Below are 22355 nucleotides of genomic sequence, written 5' to 3'. Positions count from 1 at the left end.
CACTGCCATATGCAAATCGCTGGGGGTGGCAATACAAAGTTAAAGACACCCCCAGGCCAGTTTGCATATCGCAGTGCTGACTGTCAATTCGGACATGAATTGGATTGCATAGGTTTCGATTCTGGTGCGGACCAAAAAAAAAAAGAGTCCTGTGCAACTTTGGTCCGAATGCGATGCAAATTCAGCCATACACACTGTATGGCTGAATATGCAACGCACAGACATCGCATGTGTTTTGCATAGCAGTGCGGTGCGAATCAAATGTGATGTCTGATAGTGCATATGTGTGAACCAGCACTCACTCATTGTTAAATCTTATCAACATGCATCAGAATGCCCACCGCTAGGTCTCAGTAAATGAGTGTGTTACAGAGAGACATGTATGAGGCACTGTTGGTAATACAGCGGTATGAGGCACTGCATGTGGTAGAGAAGCATGAGGCACAGTGTGTTGTAGAAAGGGGTGACCCACTGTGGGTAAAAGAGTAGTGTGAAGTACTGCGTGTAGGAGAGAGGCATGAGGCACTTAATTTACCATAAAGGTGTAATGCTGGCCATACACTAGCCGAAAAATTGTTCAAAAATCTGTCATTTGGTCCGTTCGTTTGTTTTTCGTCCAGTTAATGGGCTCAAATATAAAATCGGTTTTAATTTTTCAGAGCTGAAAAATCAAAGGAACAGTTTGGAAAATTCTGCCAAACGAATGATAAATTGAAAGGTTAATTTGTTTCTCGAACGAACTGTTTGCACTAGGCATATGTGAATGAACAAAAAAGGGATTCATTTATGTCCATTGAACGATTCATCGATCAAAATGCAGTCATTACATGATGCCACAATTGTTTGCTCTCATGGCCGAGTGTTCATAATTCAATAATGAGTTCGAACGATTTTTCGTATAGTGTATGGCCAGCATTAGACACAGTGGGGTTCATTTACTAAAACTGGAGAGTGCAAAATCGAGTGCAGCTGTGCATGCTAGCCAATCAGCTGCTAACTTAATCTTGTTCAATTAAGCTTTAACAAAAAACCTGGAAGCTGATTGGTTTCTATGCCGAGCTGCAACAGACTTTGCACTCTCCAGTTTAGTAAATCAATGTGAGTGTAACAGAGGGGCATGAGGCACTGCATGTTTTATAAAGCTGTGAGACACTGAGTATAACAGGGAGCCGCGAGAAACTGCATGTAGAAAAGGTGCAAGGCACAGTGTATAATAAAGATGTAATACAGAGGTGGGAGGAAATGTTTGAAATAAGGAGGTATGGGGCACTGCATTCAACAGAGAGGCCTAAGGCACTGTGTGAACAAACCAAGAGTAAAGCATCATACACAAGCAACGAATTTCCGCCGACCGTTCGTCCGTCTTTTGTCCAGAGTGGTGTCTGTTGGTTGGAATGTGCTCTAGACTGCACACGAATTTTCCCGTACGACAGAATTCTACTTCAGAAGTGATGTCATGTGTTGGATTGCTTTGTATGTGTTCTTTCATCTCTGAGCATGCCTAGTCTTGCTCATAAGATTTTTCCCCATCGAAATCTGTACTAATGAGATGAAAATCGGACGTGTTTTGATGGTCGACAAAAATTATATAGCCTGCAAACCAGGATTTTTTTGGTCGAAAAGTCGGAGTCGGTTGTCAGAAGCACCATACTAACAAGCCGAAAATCGGCAGATCGGTCGTCGGATGAAAATTCCCGGCCGAATTTTCGACTTGTGTGTACGGGGCTTTAGGATGCACTTTATCTAATGTAGAGGGATCAGGCACTCTGTTCCAAATCAGGGACAGCCCCTTCGAAATTAGGGACAGTTGGGAACTATGCACTACTATATGCTGGAGGGGGGTCTGTACTGAGAAGGGGCTGAGAAGAGATGTGTGCTGTGGGGATCATTTTTGCTTGTACCTTTGCATTAAGAATTTTTGACCTTTGCATTCTCTGCATCTCACACTCCTGACCCCTGCACTCTGTGTGATAACCACACCTGATCTCTGCACTCTGAGTTGCACACTCCTGACCCCTACACTCTGCGAGATAACTCCTCTTGACCCCTGCACTTTGTGCATTATCCATACTTGACCACTAGACTCTCTGCAACAACCACTCCTGACCCCTGACCCTGTGCAACAACCACTTCTTACCCCTGCACTCTGTGCAACAACCACTCCTGACCCCTGACTCTGTGCAACAACCACTCCTGGCCCCTGCACTCTGTGCAAAAACCACTCCTGACCCCTGCACTCTGTGAGATAACGCCTCTTGACCCCTGCACTTTGTGCATTAACCATATTTGACCCCTGCACACTGTGCAACAACCACTCCTGACCCCTGCACACTGTGCAACAACCACTCTTGACCCCTGCACTCTGTCCAACAACCACCCCTGACCCCTGCACTCTTTGCAACAACCGCTCTTGACCCCTGCACTTTGTGCAACAATAACTCCTGACCCCTGCACTCTGTGCAACAACCACTCCCGACCCCTGCACTTTGTGCAACAACCACTCTTGACCCCTGCACACTGTGCTACAACCACTCCTGACCCTGCACTTTGTGCTACAACCACTTCTGACCCCTGCACTTTGTGCAACAACCACTCCCGTCCCCTGCACAATGTGCAACAACCACTCCTGACCCCTGCCAACTGTGAGATAACTGCACTTGACCCCTGCACTTTGTGCATTATCCACACTTGACCCCCTGCAAAAACCACTCCTGACCCCTGGACTTTTTGCATTACCTATTCCTGACCCCTGTATGTCTTTTAATGCCCGTTCCTGAGCCTGAGCAGTGCCTCTCTGTTACACAGGATGCCTCACACCTCTAGTTTTCACAACACCTCACATCTTTATGTTACATGAAGTACTTCATAGCTGTATACTACTCGCAGTGTCTCACTCCTCTCTATTCCATTTAGTACCTTTAATCTTGGTCCTTCTCTGCAGGCAGTGCCTTATACCTCTCTACTTTACACAATGGACTCTACACACAACAAGGGAGAATAATCAAGCAAATTAGTGACTCTCTTAGCCACAAATCAAGCTGCCTCTCATTTAGCCTCTCCCAATTGTTTTCTATGTGCGTTGAGTCTGTATTTACCTGCATGACAACTGACATGGCGTGAATGAGCCCTTACTTGATAAATAGTTAGCTGTGTGTTAGAAAATATTACCCCTCCCTACAAAATCTGCTTTGATAACCATCTACATATCAATATTTTATTAAAACCACTTTTACACAAACTGCTTAATGAAAATGATATCATTTGTATTCAGTTTATGATATGCATGTTATGTTTTAATTTTAAACTAAAATGAGGTGTAATGGGCTAGGCTTCTTTCTGCTATACATGTAAAAGCCATAAGAACAAATAATACCAATAAAAAGGATGATGGGGGGAAATGGGCTGGTGGCGTATGTGACAGAAAAATGTTATAGGTATAGGGCTTGAATTTTCATTTCCGTTAAGGCCTCGTGTATAACCTCCACCGGTTATTGTTTCTAATCCATCCTCATGATTACTGGTACATAATCCGTTCTTATAACTCCTACTACAAAAACAGCAGATTACAAAGAGACTTCATACAGTCCAAATACAGAGGATGATGTGATGAAAATTGGAATTCCTCCATGATTGCAGTTTACATGCTGCTTTGTAGCAGGGTTTAATATAATATATCTTAGGATATACATTCTATACTAATAGATCGTTTATTGAATGAAAATATATTTTAAACCCGATCTCCAGGCAAATAGTGAAATACACCCATGAAATGTATTCATGGGAGATTTGCACGGCTCTGTCGCACTGTACAGTCCTGCCTTGCTGGGCAAGAGACCTGATTTTTCTCTGCTGCAGTTCAGTAACACTTTCAGGTCGTGTCCCTCCCCTAGTGTGTGACTTAGGACCGGGACAAGGGGTGGGCAGAAGGGACGGCTATCCTGGGCATTGTGATATAATGTGAGGTAGGGGGCACCACAAGGAGGTTGGGGGGTGGGGATAAGTGTTGGAAGGGGGGATTTTGAGGCTGCAGAGGGTAAGTATTATTCTAGGAGGAGAAATTTGAGGGGGGGGGGTCTAAGAGAGGTGATTTAGGGGGATTTATGATGGGAGGGGGATGGGGGAAGATTGTTTGCTAGGTGGGGGTTTAGAGGGGAAACATGCTGGGAGGGGGAGATTTGAAGTGGGAGGAATAAGATGCGTATCAGTAGGGGACATTAAGGGGTAGAGGATTTGTGCTAAAAGGGGTGAATTTATTTTTTTGGAGGGGGCATTTGAGCTGATCTGGGAGGGGGGAATTCAGCAGGGGGTTGGATTTGTACCGGGAGGAAGGGGAATTATGCTTAGGGGGTAAGCATGCAGATTAGTGCTCAATGTTTTTGTGGGGAGAATTTTGCTGACACATAATGCTCTTATATCTTGGGGGGGGCTTTTGGCATGTTCACCCTGGGCTTCAGATGATCTTGTCCCGGCACTGCTGTGACTGGGCAGTGAAAGGAGAAGCAGAAGACTGATGAGCTCATCTCTCTGTCACACTGCCCTCTATTAGCATACCCCTTGCACTGCACTGCAGCACACCATGACTGGCTCCTTTTCCTACGTCCCCCACACCCAGTCTGAGCTAAGCTGTATTGGGGCTTCAATAGGCTGAAACCAACTTACATTCAGGAACTTACATTGTTTGCAATAACAAAAAGAAGGTAAGATGCATTAGAAAGTGACTTTACCCAAAATCTAAATTTTAATATATTGCAGCTTACCAGATCTTATGGGCTACATTTATTTTCTTATTTCAAGCATATTTTGTTTTATTTTCACCTGCAATCCTGCAAAAAAAAAAAAAACACATGCTGTCCCTGGATGGATACATCACTCCTCTACTGTATCTATGTGGGGAGTCATGGTTGTCACCAAAGGCTGCTCTTTTGATATGGAATACAAATATGTCCATATCGCTTAATCCCCAGCCATCGCAACTAACAGCTGTGAACTGCAATATATTCGATTTTTTCGTTTAATGAATATGCAGCTGCATTCACTTCTGTCTTTTACATCTGCTGGGAGTTCAGCTGTACATTTTGTGATGATTGTGTCTGTACTCCAAAATTGGAAAGGGCAACAAAACATAAACTGCAATGTAATGAGTATGTAAAGCCCAAACTATTCTCTTTTTTTTTTGTTTTTGAGCAGAGGGATCCAAACTTTCTAAACAAGGGGCCAGATTACTGTCCTTCAGACTTTAGATGGCTGGACTGTGGCCAGTGGGAATAGACATTGTCTCAGGTCCGGTGGTTAGTGGGATAAAAAAAAAATGTCATAGCGACTGTGCCAAGTAAGTGGAGGAATAGTGCCATATCATTGATTTAGTGGGAAGAATCGGGCCCCAGTGTTGAAGTTAGTGGGAAGAATAGTACCCAATCGTTAATATCAGTGGGAGGAATAGTGCCCTGTTGGTGTCAGTGGGAAGAATGGTTCCCCATTGTTGATGTCAGTGGGAGGAATGGTTCCTCATTAGTATTGTCAATGAGAGGACTAGTGCCCTATCAGTGGTGTCAGTGGGAGGAATTGTGCCCTATCATTGGTGTCAGACGACGTCATATCTGACGAAACCGGTCGGGTGGTACCGGACACCACGCTCGTCACGCCCCTCTTAACGCCGGCTCGATACAATCCCGCGGGACGCCACGGTTTTACTACAGTCTGCCTGCATTTGTCTACATTTGTGTAAGTGAAACCTTAAATAAATATCTTGATTATTTTATGCTGGATTACGCTATGGTTTCCTTTTATCCTCCTTCTCATGTGTTTGGCACCCCGTATTGGAGTCATATATGAGCATATCACTTCATCCTGCTACATTTTTGGAAGCTGAGATTGGTACCAGTGCATTAATCCATATCCATGTCCCTATGTTTGTGGAGGCAAGAGTAGATGCTGAGTTCTTTACCAAGTCTGTGTGGCCTGTCCATTAAGTTGGGGACCCATTTATTCTGGTAAGCAGCCATCTCACATTACCTATCACGGGTGTTTTTCCTCCTGCCTCACCATATTTTGGGACTCAACCTTTGGATTACTACTCTCCACATATTATCCATTCTTAGGACTCATGACCCTTATGGACTTTTGTTTTTTCCCTGTTTGTATCACCGCACTTGTTTTTATGACTTATGTGGTATTCAAAATATACAACTTTGGTTGTTATTAGCGCTACACTATTTTGATATACAGTGGGAGAAATATTGCCTCATATCAGTGAGAAGAACAGTGCCCCGAAGGCTGGATAAAGGTAAGCAAAGGGCCACATTTGGCCCGCTGGCCGCAGTTTGAAGATAACTGTTTTAGAGGAATGGACAGTTAGAACCTCTGTGAGGTCTTTATTGCTGTCCTTTCGACCAAATTTAGTTTTCACTGAGACAGGAAGAGGGGTTAAATCTTCCAAAGGGGAACCCTGTTCCATTGACAGCTGTCTAAGAGGGGAGTTTCCAATTTCAGAGACATTTGTGTTCATTACTGTTGTGACTCCAGGACAGGAAGTAAATGTTAATCTCATTGGGACACCACCAGGAAAAAAGAATGTCAGTGATTTTGCCCATTTTCCATTCTATCTGATGTTTTTGGCTTCATTTATATGTAACACCCCCGCCCTGGGCTGGCTAAACTTTGTGTATAATGACTGTAGCCAGCTGAGCTGCAATCTGTCAGGATTCTGTAGGTTCTCCTTGAACCTGGGTGTTGGGAGCTCTTGCCTGCTGGTGGGAAAATGTTCCAGCAAATATTGTGGGAAGATAAACCCCTGGAGTTATGAATTTTTATCCAACTCAGGCAAACCCTAGGAGGCTAGCTCAGAAGGTATGGCTGGGGAAAAGAAAAATACTTGGAAGGGCTTAATCAGAGGCTCTTCCCTGGGGCTTCCTCTGTGAGCAGGCCTGTGTTTCATTGCTATCCGTGTCCAGAAAGGATAGATTCACTCTCTGTTTGTGACCTGTGGCCATTACCAGCAGGACAAAATGTGATGGGATAGCGAGAAAAAAAAAGTTTTCCCAAACACACTTTGCATGCACTTTATCGCTATCATGGAACAAGAATACAGTTCAGGAACAGTCAGAGTGAAGCCAAAACTCCTAAAAGTATACTTTTTCTGGGTCACTAATTCATATATTAAAAATTTCATACAGTATATGATGCAATCTGTCCAGCAAAAATGTCAGTTACAGTAGGGTTACCATTCAGCGCCGTTTTGAGGGGTCTGTTCTAAGGTTACCTTTCCTCTATGTTTCCTGGGGACAGTCCTTATTATACAGTAAGGGGTCTGTTCCAAGATTACCCATCATCCCTATTTCCTGGGGACAGTCCCCATTGTGTGTGGTCTGTCCTAAAATTATCATTCATTCCTATTTCTCAAGGACAGCAACCTGTTGTGAGGGTTGTGTACTAAGGTTACCACTCATCTCCATTTCCTTGGTATAGTCCCCATTGTAAGAGGTCTGTTCTAAGGTTACCATTCATCTCCATTTCCGTAGGACTGTCCCTATTGTTAGAGGTTTGTCCTAAGGTTACCACTCATCTCCAATTTCTGGGTACAAGCCCTTTGTGAGAGGTCTGTTCTAAGGTTACCATTCATCTCCATTTCCTTGGGACAGTCCCCATTGTGAGAAATCTGTACTAAGATTTTCATTTATCTCCATTTCCCGGGGACAATCCCAGTTGTAAAAGGTCTGCATGAAGTTGCCACTCATCTCCATTTCCTAGGTACAGTTCCCTATGTGAGAGCTCTGTACTAAATTTACCATTCATCTCAATTTTCCAGGGACAGTCCTCGCTGTAAGAGGTCTGCACTAAGGTTACTATTCATCTCCATTTCCTGGGGACAGACCCCATTGTGAAAGATCTATTCTAAGGGTTCTATTCATCCTAATTTCTCAGGGACAGTCCCCGTTGTGAGAGATCTGTTCTAGGGTTACCATTCATCCCTGTTTCCCAGGCCCATTCCCAATTGTGGGGGGTCTGCTCTCAGAAAACTGGCATCCTCACCATAGCCCTGTTTCCGGTGCACAGGTGCCTTCACAACAGTGGCACTGTACAAGCACTAATTGAAATGAGCACTGCTAGAAGGTAAGGCAGCATTCTTATGTTTCAACGCATGCACAGGTGCCTCCAACAGTGATATTTTAAATTGAGACCTATGCAGTGCCAATGCTAATGCCAGGAAAAGGGGGGAGATTGGCGCAATCGGAATGCACGAGCTGCTGCGATAATCTAGATATGGGCAAAATGCAGATGATAAAGTCCAGTGGGATTGCTAAATCACTTTGATGGCTGCAGGCTTTGAAGGGTGAAGTAACCCTGTATGGATCCAAGACAAAGAGAGAAGAGAAGACCAAGCGCCAATCTAAGTGTAGCAATGCAGTAAATTTAATAGCAATTAAAAGAGTGTTACTCACAAACGTGCGTAAAAAATCGCCGCTCATCCCCCAAAGCGCCAGCTCCACAAGGGATTCGGAATGACACCCTGGATGAACATTGCCCAGATGCCCTATACATCTTGAGATGCCTGTTTTTTACGCACGTTTGTGAGTAACACTCTTTTAATTGCTATTAAATTTACTGCATTGCTACACTTAGATTGGCGCTTGGTCTTCTCTTCTCCCAATGCTAATACCATCCTATCCCCAGGATGTCAACACAGCTATGTGATTTTACTGCAAATCAAACAGCGCTGTCACCCTTTTACTGGAAACGGAAACATAACGAATCTACTAACAGAATCAACAGATAATAAAACTATGGTATGGGGGGGAACTCACTGGTAAAACTATGGTATGGGTGAAAACTACAATGTTATTATTTGTGACAAACTGCACAATATATGATATACATACATATATATATATATATATACACATATACATATATATATCATATATTGTGCAGTTTGTCACAAATAATAACATTGTAGTTTTCCCCCATACATATATGTATATATATATATATATATATATATATATATATATATATATGATATAGTATTTGATTTTGCTCATATTTGCAATTTAAATCAGCATGACAGCCACAGGGCTAGCATTTTCAAACATGGAGTTCCGCCGTAAAAGCCTTAATATCTCTCTCTATAAATGTTTCTAAATATTGGTTTCCTATTACTCCCTCCGGCAACTATAAGTATGGAGGGTCAGCAGTGTTTGTTATTGCTATAAGTGATTTTCTAATGATAGCTTCTTTTCCATAGAGAAGGAAAATCCATGTACTGGCATTTAACAATGTGAAAAGTCGCGGCAGGCCTAGTAGCAATGAAGAATAAAAGCTTTGCCTTTTATATTTTAGCATGCAAACATTTTCAAATGCCTTACTGTTGTCCAAATGGTTGGCCTTGATAATTTTCTCTGAATAATCTGCAACGCTGGAACATTCAATCTGCAAAAGAACATATCAGACCAAAAAAGAAAAGTCTGAGAGGAGGCACAAAACAGCAGATCTACAAATATTAACCATATCTGAGGAATAGATGAGGAATGGAAACCTCTGCACCAAAATCCCATAGCGGCTTCTTCTGTGGAATCTATACTGTTAGTAATCATGTTGTAGTTGGGGGGTGGGGGGGGGGGGAAGGAACAGACACAACATTTCAAGGTCGTTAGTTAGGTAGTAGCTACATGCTTTCTAATTTGAAGGGAAGAAAGTAAACAGTTAATGCTTATATCTAGAGATTGCAATGCCTCTTCAATGTAAAACTAGCATAGGGTTCACCTTTAAGAAACAGCACGTTTTACACTATAAGCTGGGACGTGCACAATAATATTACCGGCTATACTTCAACAGGAAAACTATTCTTTACAATAATGTCAGATGAGAAAAGAAAGGCTCGTGTTTTTAGCGTAACAAGCCATCAAAGCGGCAAAAACATCTCTCCGGTAATTGGAAAGGGTATATTATGGCTGCAGCAGAAATAGCAAAGCAATCCAGAACTACAATATATCTGAATCCCACAGGTATCGTAACTTGCAGGCTAATTGTGAAAACGTATCTGCTATTATTATTTCTATGTTCACCCCTTGAAAGCTAGGAAACAGGTTGTTTCATTTTAAATGGCAAGTAAACCTGCTAACCAAGTATATGCTTATAGTGGATGTAAATCGTAATCAAATGACGTTGTTTGCTAAAGCAAGGTGTATCATAAACAATTGTCAATTCCTTTCTTTTTTTTTTTTTTTTTTAGGATTTTTGACATACCTGTGAGATTCTTTTTCTAGGAGTACAGTACAAGAAAAAAATATTTAGTCTTAAAGTGATATTAGGCTCATTTTTTAATTAAAATAAAAAGAGATCATACTTACTTTCGCTCTGCACCGATATTGCACAGAGCGGTCCACTTCCGACTCTTCTGGAAGTCCTCCAACAGTGCTGTCTGGTTCTCCCTGCTCTGGATGACCCCTTAGCCATGGGTACACCAATGAGGGGTGCACTCCCAAGCTAGGGCTATGTGCTTCCATAGACACACAGCGCCAGTAAGACATACCCCACTTCTTCCTTGCATGTGTTTGAGTGATTATGGTGAGTGTCTCCTGTGAGACCAGGCAGTGAGGGGAGCAATGCTGCAGCTAGGACAGCTCTGGATCAGTGAGAGGAGGCAGGTGTTTATGGATGGGGCGAGGGACAGTTAGCGGGGTGTTTTTTTTTTTTCCTTAATGCAGGGAATGCATTAGAGCAGGGGTGTCAAACCCAATTTCATCGAGGGCCACACTAGCATTATGGTTGCCCTCAAAGGCCGGCTGTAGCTGTAAGACTAGATGTTCAGAGCACCCCACTCCCCCTTACATCAGATGTAAAAAGCCCCCCGCTATCAGAAGTGAAAAGTCCCCCACCTTCCCTTACATCACAGTGCACCCTTTTTACCTTATGCTTCTTCCCGGAAGAAGCTGGGAAGCAGAAAGTGCAGGGTCTGGAGGAGGACCAGGGGAGGGGCTGGAGTTTGCTGAGACCAGAGGAGGCAGAGATGAGGTGGTGCTGCAGCTGAACAGAGAGGTACAGAATCTGTATGAGGAGTTCTGTCCTCCTCTCTGCTGCCTACTGCTGAGACAAGGTAGGGACAGAGATGAGGGGGGTAGCTGCAGGAGAGGTGCCACATTCGGCCCGCGGACCTTGTGTTTGACACCTGTGCATTAGAGTAAAAAGAAAAAACTGTTTGATTTTAGAACCAGTTTAACCATGGGTTATATGCAGCTACCTTCAGGTAAATGGGTAATAAAAAAGTGGAACAAAAAAAATCTGCAGGGATATCCTTATATAACCACTCTCACTTCCAGCAAGCAATGTAGAGATCATAAGAACAGAGGTGAATGACTTGTGTCCTGTTCTGTACTCTAAGAGAGTAAATAAAATATCCTATTTTCTTAATAGTACAGTACAGATTAACCAGGGGAGAGGGAGAAGGATTACACTGAGGGACAGACTGACCTGGGGGAATGTACTGGGGTACAGACTGTCCTGGTGGGATTATACAGGGGAACACACTGACCTGGGTGGGGATTATAGTGGGGGATAGATTGACCTGGGGGAGGGAAAGATTATACTAGGGGACAGACTGACCTGGGTGGGTATTATAGTGGGGGACAGATTGACCTGAGGAGGGAAGGATTATACTAGGGGACAGACTGACCTGGTGGGGGGTTATACTTGGGGGCAGACTGAGCTAAGGGGAATTGTACTGGGGGACAGACTGACCTTGTTTGTTTTAACTATGCCCATTAAGCTCCTCCCACCATAAACACAATTTGGCCACGCTCACTGTTTGCCGTGGCATGCTACGCGCAACACATTACTATTCTCCTTTGGGCACCACCAAAGGTGTCTCAGGTCTTTTACAATCCTATAGTGTTTGCTAAAAAAATAAAAATTTCCCTGCACCAAAAGTGTCTGGGTTTGGTTTGAAGAAAAGGTGGCCACCCTACTCATGCTTAAAAGCCCACAGAGCACTAATGGATCTGATGCAGAGGTGTCAAACTCCATTTAATTGTGGGCCGCATCAGCATTATGGTTGCCCTCAAAGGGTCGGTTATATCTGTAGGATTAGATGTCCAGAGCACCCCATGTCCTGGGGGGGGGGGGGGCAAAGAGGAGCCTTTCTACAGCTGCACAGAGGAGTGCAGGATCTGGCAAAGGAGTTCTGTCCTCTCTGCTGTTGACTACAGAGACAAGGTGGGGGCAGAGACAAGGGGGGTGCCACAGCTGCAGGAGAGGTTCGAGGGCCACATAAAATGGCCTGGGGGGGCGCATTCGGCCCGCGGGCCTTGTGTTTCACACCTGTGAGTGTGCATTACCCGGGAAGGTTGGAATCCTAACCTTTAAACGAGGGGTTTCCAAACTTTCTAAACAAAGGGTCAGCTTACTGTGTTTCAGACTTTAGGGGGGCTGGACCGTGGCCAGTGTGAGTAGAAAATGTCCTAGCATCAGTGGGAGTAAACAATGTCCCACTTTAGTATTAGTGGAAATATTAGTGTCCCATCATTGGTGTCAGTGGGAGGAATAGTGCTCCATATTTGGTGTCAGTGGGAGGATTAATGCTTCATCACTAATGTCAGTGGAAGGAATAGTACCCCATTGTTGGTGTCAGTGGGAGAAATAGTGCCTCTCTGTTGGTGTCAGTGCAGGAACTATTGTCTCATTGTTAATGTCACTGGGAGGAATAGTGCCTCGTATCAGTGGGACGAATAGTGCCCAAGGCCTGGATAAAAGTATGCAAAGGGCTGCAGTTTGGAGACAACTGCTTTAAACCATAGGCTCAAAGGACAACTTATCCAATCCACCCTACAATGGAAGAGGACATAAAGAAGTAAGAAAAATGTCCTGGTTAAGGTGGAAGGAGGAAACCACCTTAGGGAGAAGGGAAGCCTGAGAACTACCTTATTGTTGAGTAACACTTGGAAAGGCTCTTTACAAAATAAGGTCCCTAACTAAGAGACCCGCAATAGCAACAAGAAAAAACACTTTTCAGATGAGGTCAGACGTGGGAATATCCCAACTGGGTTCAAAGGGTGGCTTCTAAAGGGCTGAAAGAACCAGGTTAAGATCCCACAGAGCCGCAGGAGAACACAGAGGGGGAGCCATATGTGTGATACCCTGCAAAAAAGGGCTCATCTAAAGAATAATGGACTAACAGTCTCAGAATCTGAACAGCCAGGGCTGAGATGTCAGTTGGCCTGGATAGGTACATGTGTTTGACTAGTTGCTCAAGCACCCCCGCGCCCCCAAAATCTGGTGTTTACCATTCTAAAAATACCAACTTCACATGTCCAACTCTTTGGCAGTTGGTCAATGCTTAGTACGCATATAATGTGCTTCAGGTGGTAGGTCAAATACCAAGCACCGAGTTCTGAAACAAGGACATTATTTGCATAATTTAGCCCCCTGGGATTTGGGGCTCCTGCACAGATGTTGCACGGATAGATATAACCTCTTTTTTATTTTAACTTTTAAATTTGCCTTTAATATCACTTTAAGGTTTATATACACTTTAGCAAGTGTTAAAAAGCACATATTTGAGAGCAAATGGGCCTAGATAACTTACCCCATATACTTTCTTTGCACCAGCCTTTGCGGCAAACATAGAGAGAATTCCAGTACCACTGCCGACGTCCAAGACCACCTTATCCTTAAACACGTGTTTATTGTGGTACATTGAATTTCTATAAGTAAGCGTGCGTACTTCATCTTTTAACATTTCCTGGAAGTGAAAAAAAAAAAAATGTTTCTTGTGATGCAATAAAAATGTCTAAGGCTATAAAGAACCGAACGCACATTTCAGGATAAGGCAGCTGTTGAAAAGTGGTAGACATGGCTTCTTCTATCCCTTCTCTACATCCTCCAACTGCTGCACATATCGCCATACTGAATGATTATCAGCAAAGTCCAAGCTCACAATTCTTCCTGACTCCATGCAGCTTTCTGCTATGGAACCACAGACTGAAAGTAGAACCTAAATGATTACAATAAAACTCACCTATTCTTCCACACCCTCCACATTAAACCTTTTTTAAAGAGGTGTAATTTTTAGGCAGGTTAGCAATATCCCAACAACTTTAATTATGCAGTACACATAGCAATTCAGAGGCTGCATCTGACCTATTCTGTGTTGCGTTCCTTTGGAAGCAGCATGTCATTCATATTGGGTACTTTTGAACTATAGGCAACGCATGTCAAATACTGCAATTTCTATTTGAATGCATTGCAGTTGCATGTATCTGAATGGAAAATGCAGTGTTTGATTAGAACGATTGTTGACATAAACCATATTATACATGTGGCACCCTCCCAGGTAGGTGCTGGAAGCGAGTACAGTTTTTGGGTCTTTCTGCTTACCAGAGAGATTGCCAGGTAAATTTAGATTGCTCTGTGCCTACCAGAGGTAGGGCCTGCTCATGGTGCTCAGGTGAAGCTCAGCTTGTTTGAAATGTTACACACTGGTCCAGTAGGGTGGCATATCGGACAGTGGGAGGAAACCTGGCATTGTTACAGAGAATAGGTGCAGGAACTCAACTGCAACCCCCCACAAACCCCCTCCTCACCACACACATCCTCCAAACCCCATCAAATAGTGGGTGCAACCAAATTTCACGAACAGTGGGAGGGTTGTAAAGGGGCATTAAACACAATGAGTGCATTACCTACAGAGTACAGGGGTGCGCTATGTACAGAGTGCAGAGTTCAGGGGTGTGCTATGTACAGATTTCAGGGGGGCATTATGTACAGAGTGCAGAGTTCAGGGGTGCGCTATGTACAGAGTGCAGAGTTCAGGGGTGCTCTATGTAAAGAGTGCAGAGTTCAGGGGTGTGCTATGTACAGAGTTCAGGGGTGCGCTATGTACAGAGCGCAGAGTTCAGGGGTGCGCTATGTAAGGAGTGCAGAGTTCAGGGGTGTGCTATGTACAGCGTTCAGGGTCCCACTATAAGTCGCTGATGACCAGCATTACAGTATAGTGTCTATTGCTGCATAAATTCCAGTATATTTACCATAGTTTGTAGACAATATAACTTTTGCACAAACTAATTAATATACACTTATTAGGATTTTTTTCACCAAAGATATATAGCAGAATACATTTTGTCTTACATTTTTTTTTTTTTTTTTTTTTTTTTAATTAGATATGTTTTATAACAGAAAGTAGAAAATATGGTAGTACCACCAAAACAAAGCTTTCTTTGTATTAAAAAAATCATAAAAATTTAATTTGCGTACAGTGTTGCATGACATGACATAATTGCCAATTAATGTTGCACAGCGCTGAACAGCAAAAAATGCCCTGGTCATGAATAGGGTAAAACCATCCAGAAATCAAGTGGTTAAAAAACCCTTACTAGCCACTCTTCCTAGCCTCCTTATCTAGCCTATGCTAACATAACTGAAGTTAGGATGTAAATAACACTACAAAGGGGCAGGCTCTCCGGTCACATACCCCAGTACTTCCGCTTAGTAGAACGCACCCTGGCTCCATAGGATACTGGGCCATTTCACCCCCTTCCTGCTCAGGCCAATTTTCAGTTTTCAGTGCTGTAACATTTTGACAATTGTGCGGTAATGCAACACTGTACCCAAATACATTTTTTTTTTCGTTTTCTTCACACAAATAGAGCTTTCTTTTGGTGGTATTTATTTATTTTTTATTTTTTTGCTAAATTAAATAACGAAAAAAGACCAAAATAATGTAAAAAAAAAGTTTTTCTTAGTTTCTGTCAGCAAAATTTTTAAATAAGTATTTTTTCTCCTAAACTGATGTGCACTGATGGGGCTGCACTGATGGGCACTGATGAGGTGACACTGAAGGGTACTGATGGGGTGGCACGGATGAGGAGGCACTAATATGCAGCACTAATGAGCACTGATATGCGGCACTGATAGGTGGCAATGTTGGACACTGATAGGCGATACTTAGGACACTTATGGACAATGATAGGTGGCACTGATGGGAGGCACTGATGGGCACTGATGGGCAGTCACTGATGGGCACTAAAAGGTAGCACAGATTGGCCTCACTGATGGGCACAGACTGGTGCCACTGATGGGCACAGACTGGGGTCACTGATGGGCATAGAGTGGCGTCACTGATGGGCACTGTTGGGGCTGCATTGTAATCAGAGCACTGATGATCGGTGCCCTTAATACCTTTACATGTTTTTCCTGTGAGGAGGTGCCACTTATTAGCTCATCCCACATTCTGTCAGTCTGAGAGAGAAAAAGCCGATAAACAGACACAGCCAATAAACGGACACAGCCGATCACATCGGTGAAGAGCCGCGTCTGCTATTGGCCAAGATCGAGGTCGCGTCATGTCCTAGGAACATGGCACACCCACGATCACAGCACCACACACCCGATCGTGGCTAAACTGGGCACGATCATATGACATCGTCCCAGAATGAGAGCGGCACCGCTCTGCCGTCATTTGGGCAGGAAGTAATTAAGGCAATACTGGTGAATAGGTTTTTGCCAACCTTTTTCCTTTTGTGGGCACAGCTTCCATAATTCTTCTTTAAAAATAAACAATGCAGTTATGGATGGATGGAATGTTCAGTGCAGAATAAATACCTTTGGCAGGTAATTAGTGCATTTATGAATACAGATCTTGGGAGCTAAATGAAGGACATTTGAGGTGCAATGAGGGACAAATGGATTTGGTTCCAAAAGAGAAACAGTTGGGAGCTATGGACTATTCATTCCCCTTAGTAAGACAGGCTTACCTTAATAGTCACAGCCATAAATGCAATTGATGTTATCTGCATTAATTAGCAAAAAATATATAAGGTTCTGGGTGAATAACCTGGCTACCCCTTTCCATGATGCATAGCTACAAAGCCAGCAATAATACATTTAGTTGGAAGTACTTCTTAACATAAGTGCCAAAATACTGAATGTATTGCCTTCCAGGCTACTATAGATAATGACAGTCTTGGTATTTATGCCAAAAGCTGTGTTGTTCAATAACTACTGCAGCAAACTCCTTGAGAAAGTGTTGTTCATCAGACAAAGAACTGAACTGTTTTTTTTTGCTAATTTCAGTAATGTGGTTTAAATAACTAAGTCTTCATTTTAGGTGGAAAGGAAAAAAATAAATTTCGTTAAAGGACATTTCTGTAAAGAGGTATGTGTAGTAACTGCAGTCCTATTGCTTGCCAAGGCTGATGCCTCTGGGAATATCCCACACCACGGACACAATTCTGGCACAGCACTTGGCTACCTATCAGCTGGCAATTACTTTAAGTTACAAAGAACATCAGATATGCTATTACTCTGCCTGATTACCTCCAGAATTTGTCATTTTAATATGTTCTGCCTGCTGCAGTGAGCTCTCCTAAATTATATAATGAAAGCAATAAAAATATGTACCATTTTCATTTCGTCAACCAGGGTTTCAAATGATCACTAAATGCAGTGTTTCAAACTTCGAGAGGTTTCTGTGAAGAGGCAGCCTAGCACAGTCCAAAAAAAAACCTTTGAAAATCCTCTGCTTATAAAATCTAATTTTCTGCTCTGTCAGTCCTCGATTCTGTTTGTGGCCTTCATGCTGCACTACATGGCCGAAAGTCTGGCCTACTTATTGAGTTTAGGTATTTCCAATGAAGAGTGTTGTTATTGCTGCAACATACAAAGACATTTTAGACAGTTGTGCCCTTCCAAACTTATGATAACATGTTGGTAGTGTTGGGTGAACAGTTCGGCCCAAGCTTGAGTTAAGTTTAAACATTGGCTGTTCACCCATTTGGCGAACCCCCAAATTATCTGGCGCTCTACCATTTGTTCGGCCCGCCGAACGCCCCACAATGCACTGCGCGCAACGCAGTGCATTGGAAGCCCTGATTGGCTGAAGCAATGAAGGCGTTGCCCATTTAGGGTACATAGCACTGTCAGAGCCACGATTGGACACAGTCATAATGACTCTCTCCAATCATTGCTCATTGCTCATAGTCCCACACAACACTATAAAAGGTTCCTTCCCAGAGCAGGCATTTGTAGTGTGATATTGGAGTGGAGATAGATAGAACAGGGCTCTGTTCATTTCTACTGGCGAGTTAGTGTGCTATAGTGTGCTATTGTGATTCTATTGTGAGTGTAAAGTATCAGTGTAGTGTGAATATAGTAAGAGTTATTTAGCGTGTCAGGGCAGGTTTACTGCAGCATATTGAAGTTTGTCAGTGTAGAGTGTTAGGGCAGTTTTACTGCAGTATATTGTAGTGCATCAGGTCAGTTTTACTGCAGTATAGTAGTGCATCAGGGCACTTTTACTGCAGTATATTGAAGTGCGTTAGTGCAATTTTACTGCAGTATATTGACATGCGCTAGTGCACATTAACTGCAGTATATTGAAGTGCATTAGTGCACGTTTACTGCAGCATATTGAAGTGTGTTAGTGCACGTTTACTACAGTATTTTGAAGTGCATTAGTGTATGTTTACTGTAGTATATTGAAGTGCATTAGTGCATGTTTACTGTAGTATATTGAAGTGCATTAGTGCACTTTTACGACAATATAATGAAGTACGTTAGTGCACTTTTACTGCAATATATTGAAGTGCATTAGTGCACGTTTACTGCAGCATATTGAATTGCGTTAGTGCACTTTTACAGCAGTATATTTAAGTGCATTAGTGCATGTTTATTGCAGTATATTGAAGTGCGTTAGTGCACTTTTACTTCAGTGTATTGAAGTGCGTTATTGCACTTTTATGGCAATATATTGAAGTGCGTTAGTGCACTTTTACTACAGTATATTGAAGTGTGTTAGCACAGAGCCCCAACCTCGACACTACTGAACACCTTTTGGAAAATTGGCACACTCTTTTCGAGCTAGATCTTCTCATCCAACAACATTACCATAGCTGCCAACTATTGAACCGAAAAATAAATTTTAGGGACACTTTTTTTTCTGTGAGGAGAGAAAGTCTATATAGGCGGGGGCATAACTGTATTTAGGGGCAGTGCAATCATCTGCTATGGGGGTGGATCCATAGGGAAACAAGTAAAAATGCTGCAGCGTAAAGTGGGCGTGGTTTAAAATACACTAAATACAGACCGAAAGACCATACCTGTCTTGATGTCTTATTTCCGAGTGCTCGTAAATTTATTACAGTTTGAAGGGAGGCTGGATGGTTCAATGCAAGTCATGCTTGGTGGGGTAGCAACTAGGGTTGAGCGGACACCTAGATGTCCGTGTTCGACGGGTTCGGCCGAACTTTAAAAAAAAGTCCGGGTCCGTGTCCCGGACTTTTACCGAACTTTTCCCGGACACCGAACCCCATTGAAGTCAATGGGGACCCGAACTTTAAGGCACTAAAATGGCTCTAAAACACCAAAGGAAAGGGCTAGAGTGCTGCAAATGGCAGCAAAACGTAATTAAGAGCATGGCAAGTGCTCTGCAAACAAATGTGGATAGGGAAATAACTTAAAACAACAAAAAAAAACAGAAAAATAAAACAATGTTCTTCTTCATCTCTGAAGGACGAGGCCCATATGGAGTAGGAGGGAGGTTGAGGTGGTGGTGGATGTGGCGGTGACATAGGCGTGCGCACAGGGTGTGCTGGGTGTGCCTGGGCACACCCTAATCACCTAGGGCACATAGCATTGCCAGTGAGGAGATGGGAAATATCTCCCTGGGACCTGCTCTGCTCTATTTCTCCTTGCCTACAGGTACATGGCCCCGATACATTACTCTCCCTGCTGGCAAACACATGCATGTGTATTTCAACTTTGGGGTGCACACCTTAATGCAATAGGCTGCGCACACCTATGGGCGGTGTAGGTGGAAGCGGCGGTGGAGGAGGACCAGGGCCGGATTAACAGCATCATGGGCTTGGTGCTGAGGATTTTGAAGGGCCTTAAGGGCCGTGCCTTGCCATGCACCCAGAGGAGGAAGGGTGCAGCCATGCATGCCTAATTCAACATGGGATGCTGTCTCTGAAGCCCATAAACACATCCATGCATCGCCAACTGTCCCTCCTTGTCCGGCCTTCACGCTGTGTGGGGAGGTTCTGAGGGTGCTGCCTGGGGAAGCGAGCATAGAAGCCAGACTTCTGTGTTTACAAGTGACAGAAGAGCGGTAACAGTGAATATGGCCAACCCGGGGCCTATATAAAAGGTAGGGGCCTGGAGCTGCAGCTCCAATAGCCCCTACATTAATCTGGCCCTGAGGAGGAGGACGAGGTAGCCAACACTGCTTCTTTTCAAAAATTTTAAATGAGGGTACACCCCAAAAGAGTGAGAAAGAGCAAAAATGGAACAATGGGTGGGTAAGGTCGGTATCCATTGCTATTCTGCATAAGGTACGGAAAAGTCCCGTGGGATCCATGCCTGGTTCATTTTAATGAACGTGAGCTTGTCCACATTGTCTCTGGACAGGCGGCTGCGCTTGTCTGTTATAACGCCCCCAGCCGTGCTAAATACCCGTTCAGATAATACACTGGCTGCAGGGCACGCCAGCACCTCCAAGGCGTAAAGGGCAAGCTCAGGCCATGTGCCCAATTTGGAGACCCAGAAGTTGAAGGGGGCAGACCCGTCATTCACTACATGTAGGCGTGTGCACACATACTGCTCCACCATGTTGGTAAAATGCTGCCTCCTGCTAAGACGTTCCATCTGAGCTGCTGGTGCTGCTGTTTGTTGTGGCGTGCTGACAAAGCTTTTCCACATTTCGGCCATGCTAACCCTGCCTTCTGAGGTGCTGGCGGTGCCCTGGTTGCGTTGGCGACCTCCTCCTCCTCCTCCTCTGCCTTGTGCTTCCACTGTGGCCCCGCTGTCAGATGGGAATGCCAGCAGCATGGCGTCTACCAGCGTGCGCTTGTACTCGCGCATCTTGCGATCGCGCTCCAGTGAGTGAATTAAGGACGGTACGTTGTCCTTGTAACGGGGATCCAGCAGCGTGGCCACCCAGTAATCAGCACAAGTTAGAATGTGGGCAACTCGGCGGTCGTTGTGGAGACACTGCAGCATGTAATCGCTCATGTGTGCCAGGCTGCCCAGAGGCGACGAAAGGCTGTCCTCTGTGGGAGGTGTATCGTCCGTGTCCTCTGTATCCCCCCAGCCACGCACCAGTGATGGCCATGAGCTGGCCTGGGTGCCACCCTGCTGTGAACATGGTTCCATCTCCTCCTCCAGCTCCTCCTCCTCCTCATCCTCCTCATCCTCCAGAACTGTGCCCCTGCTGGACAATTGCGTCCCTGGCGTTTGCGTGTGCAGGAACCCACCCTCGGAGCCCCTTGCGAATGACTGCCCTGAAAGCCTTGGAAATGTTACCTCTTCATCCTCCTCCTCCTCCTCATCCTGTGCCACATCCTCTTCCATCATCGCCCGAATTGTTTTTTCAAGGAGGCATAGAAGTGGGATAGTTAAGCTGAGAACGGCGTCATTGCCACTGGCCATGTTGGTGGAGTACTCAAAACAGCGCAACAAGGCACACAGGTCTCGCATGGAGGCCCAGTTATTGGTGGTGAAGTGGTGCTGTTCCGCAGAGCGACTCACGCGTGCGTGCTGCAGCTGAAACTCCACTATGGCCTGCTGCTGCTCGCACAGTCTTTCCAGCATGTGCAAGGTGGAGTTCCACCTTGTGGGCACGTCACATATGAGGCGGTGAGCGGGAAGGCCGAAGTTACGCTGCAGCGCTGCCAGGCGAGCAGCAGCAGGGTGAGAACGCCGAAAGTGCGCACAAACGGCCCGCACTTTCTGCAGCAGCTCTGACATATCGGGGTAGATTTTAAGGAACCTCTGCACCACCAAATTCAGCACATGCGCCAGGCAAGGGATGTGCGTCAAACCGGCTAGGCCCAGAGCTGCTATGAGATTTCGCCCGTTATCGCACACCACCAGGCCGGGCTTGAGGCTCGCTGGCAGCAACCACTCATTTGTCTGCTGTTCCATGCTCCTCCACAACTCCTGCGCGGTGTGTGGTTTGTCCCCCAAACAGGCAAGTTGTAAAACTGCCTGCTGTCGTTTACCCCTGGCCGTGCTGAAGTTGGTGGTGAAGGTGTTACGCTGTCCGGATGAGGAGGCGGTAGAGGATGAGGAAGCGGAGTAGGAGGAGTTAGGAACAGGAGGCAAACTGAAGCGCCCTGCAATCCTCGGTGGTGGAAGGACATGCGCCAAATTGCTATCCGCCTCAGGCCCATCCGCCACTGCATTTACCCAGTGTGCCGTTAGGGAGATATAACGCCCCTGACCGTGCTTACTGGTCCACGTATCCGTAGTTAGGTGGACCTTGGCACAGATGGCGTTGCGCAGTGCACACCTGATTTTTTCCCCCACTTGGTTGTGCAGGGAAGGGATGGCTTGCCTGGAAAAGTAGTGGCGGCTGGGCACGACGTACT

The 22355-nt window shown here is 44.7% G+C and overlaps 1 protein-coding gene across 2 annotated transcripts in view; it reads right to left on the bottom strand.

Moving 5' to 3' along the window:
* PRMT8 (protein arginine methyltransferase 8) overlaps window positions 1-22355 on the bottom strand; it is a 251703-nt gene that overhangs the window by 66071 nt on the left and 163277 nt on the right. For both annotated transcript variants that reach the window (XM_082256113.1, XM_082256112.1), the window contains exons 3-4: window positions 13577-13732; window positions 9363-9426 (exon numbers count right to left, since the gene is read on the bottom strand). In XM_082256113.1, coding sequence (XP_082112239.1) covers window positions 9363-9426; window positions 13577-13732 — 220 coding nt within the window. The remainder of the gene's footprint in view (window positions 1-9362; window positions 9427-13576; window positions 13733-22355) is intronic.

The sequence above is a fragment of the Pelophylax lessonae genome, assembly GCF_965119305.1.
Source record: "Pelophylax lessonae genome assembly, chromosome: 4".
NCBI classification, from domain to species: domain Eukaryota; kingdom Metazoa; phylum Chordata; class Amphibia; order Anura; family Ranidae; genus Pelophylax; species Pelophylax lessonae.
The sequence above is the reverse complement of the archived record's forward strand: the minus strand, read 5'-3'. Positions and strand labels throughout refer to the sequence as shown.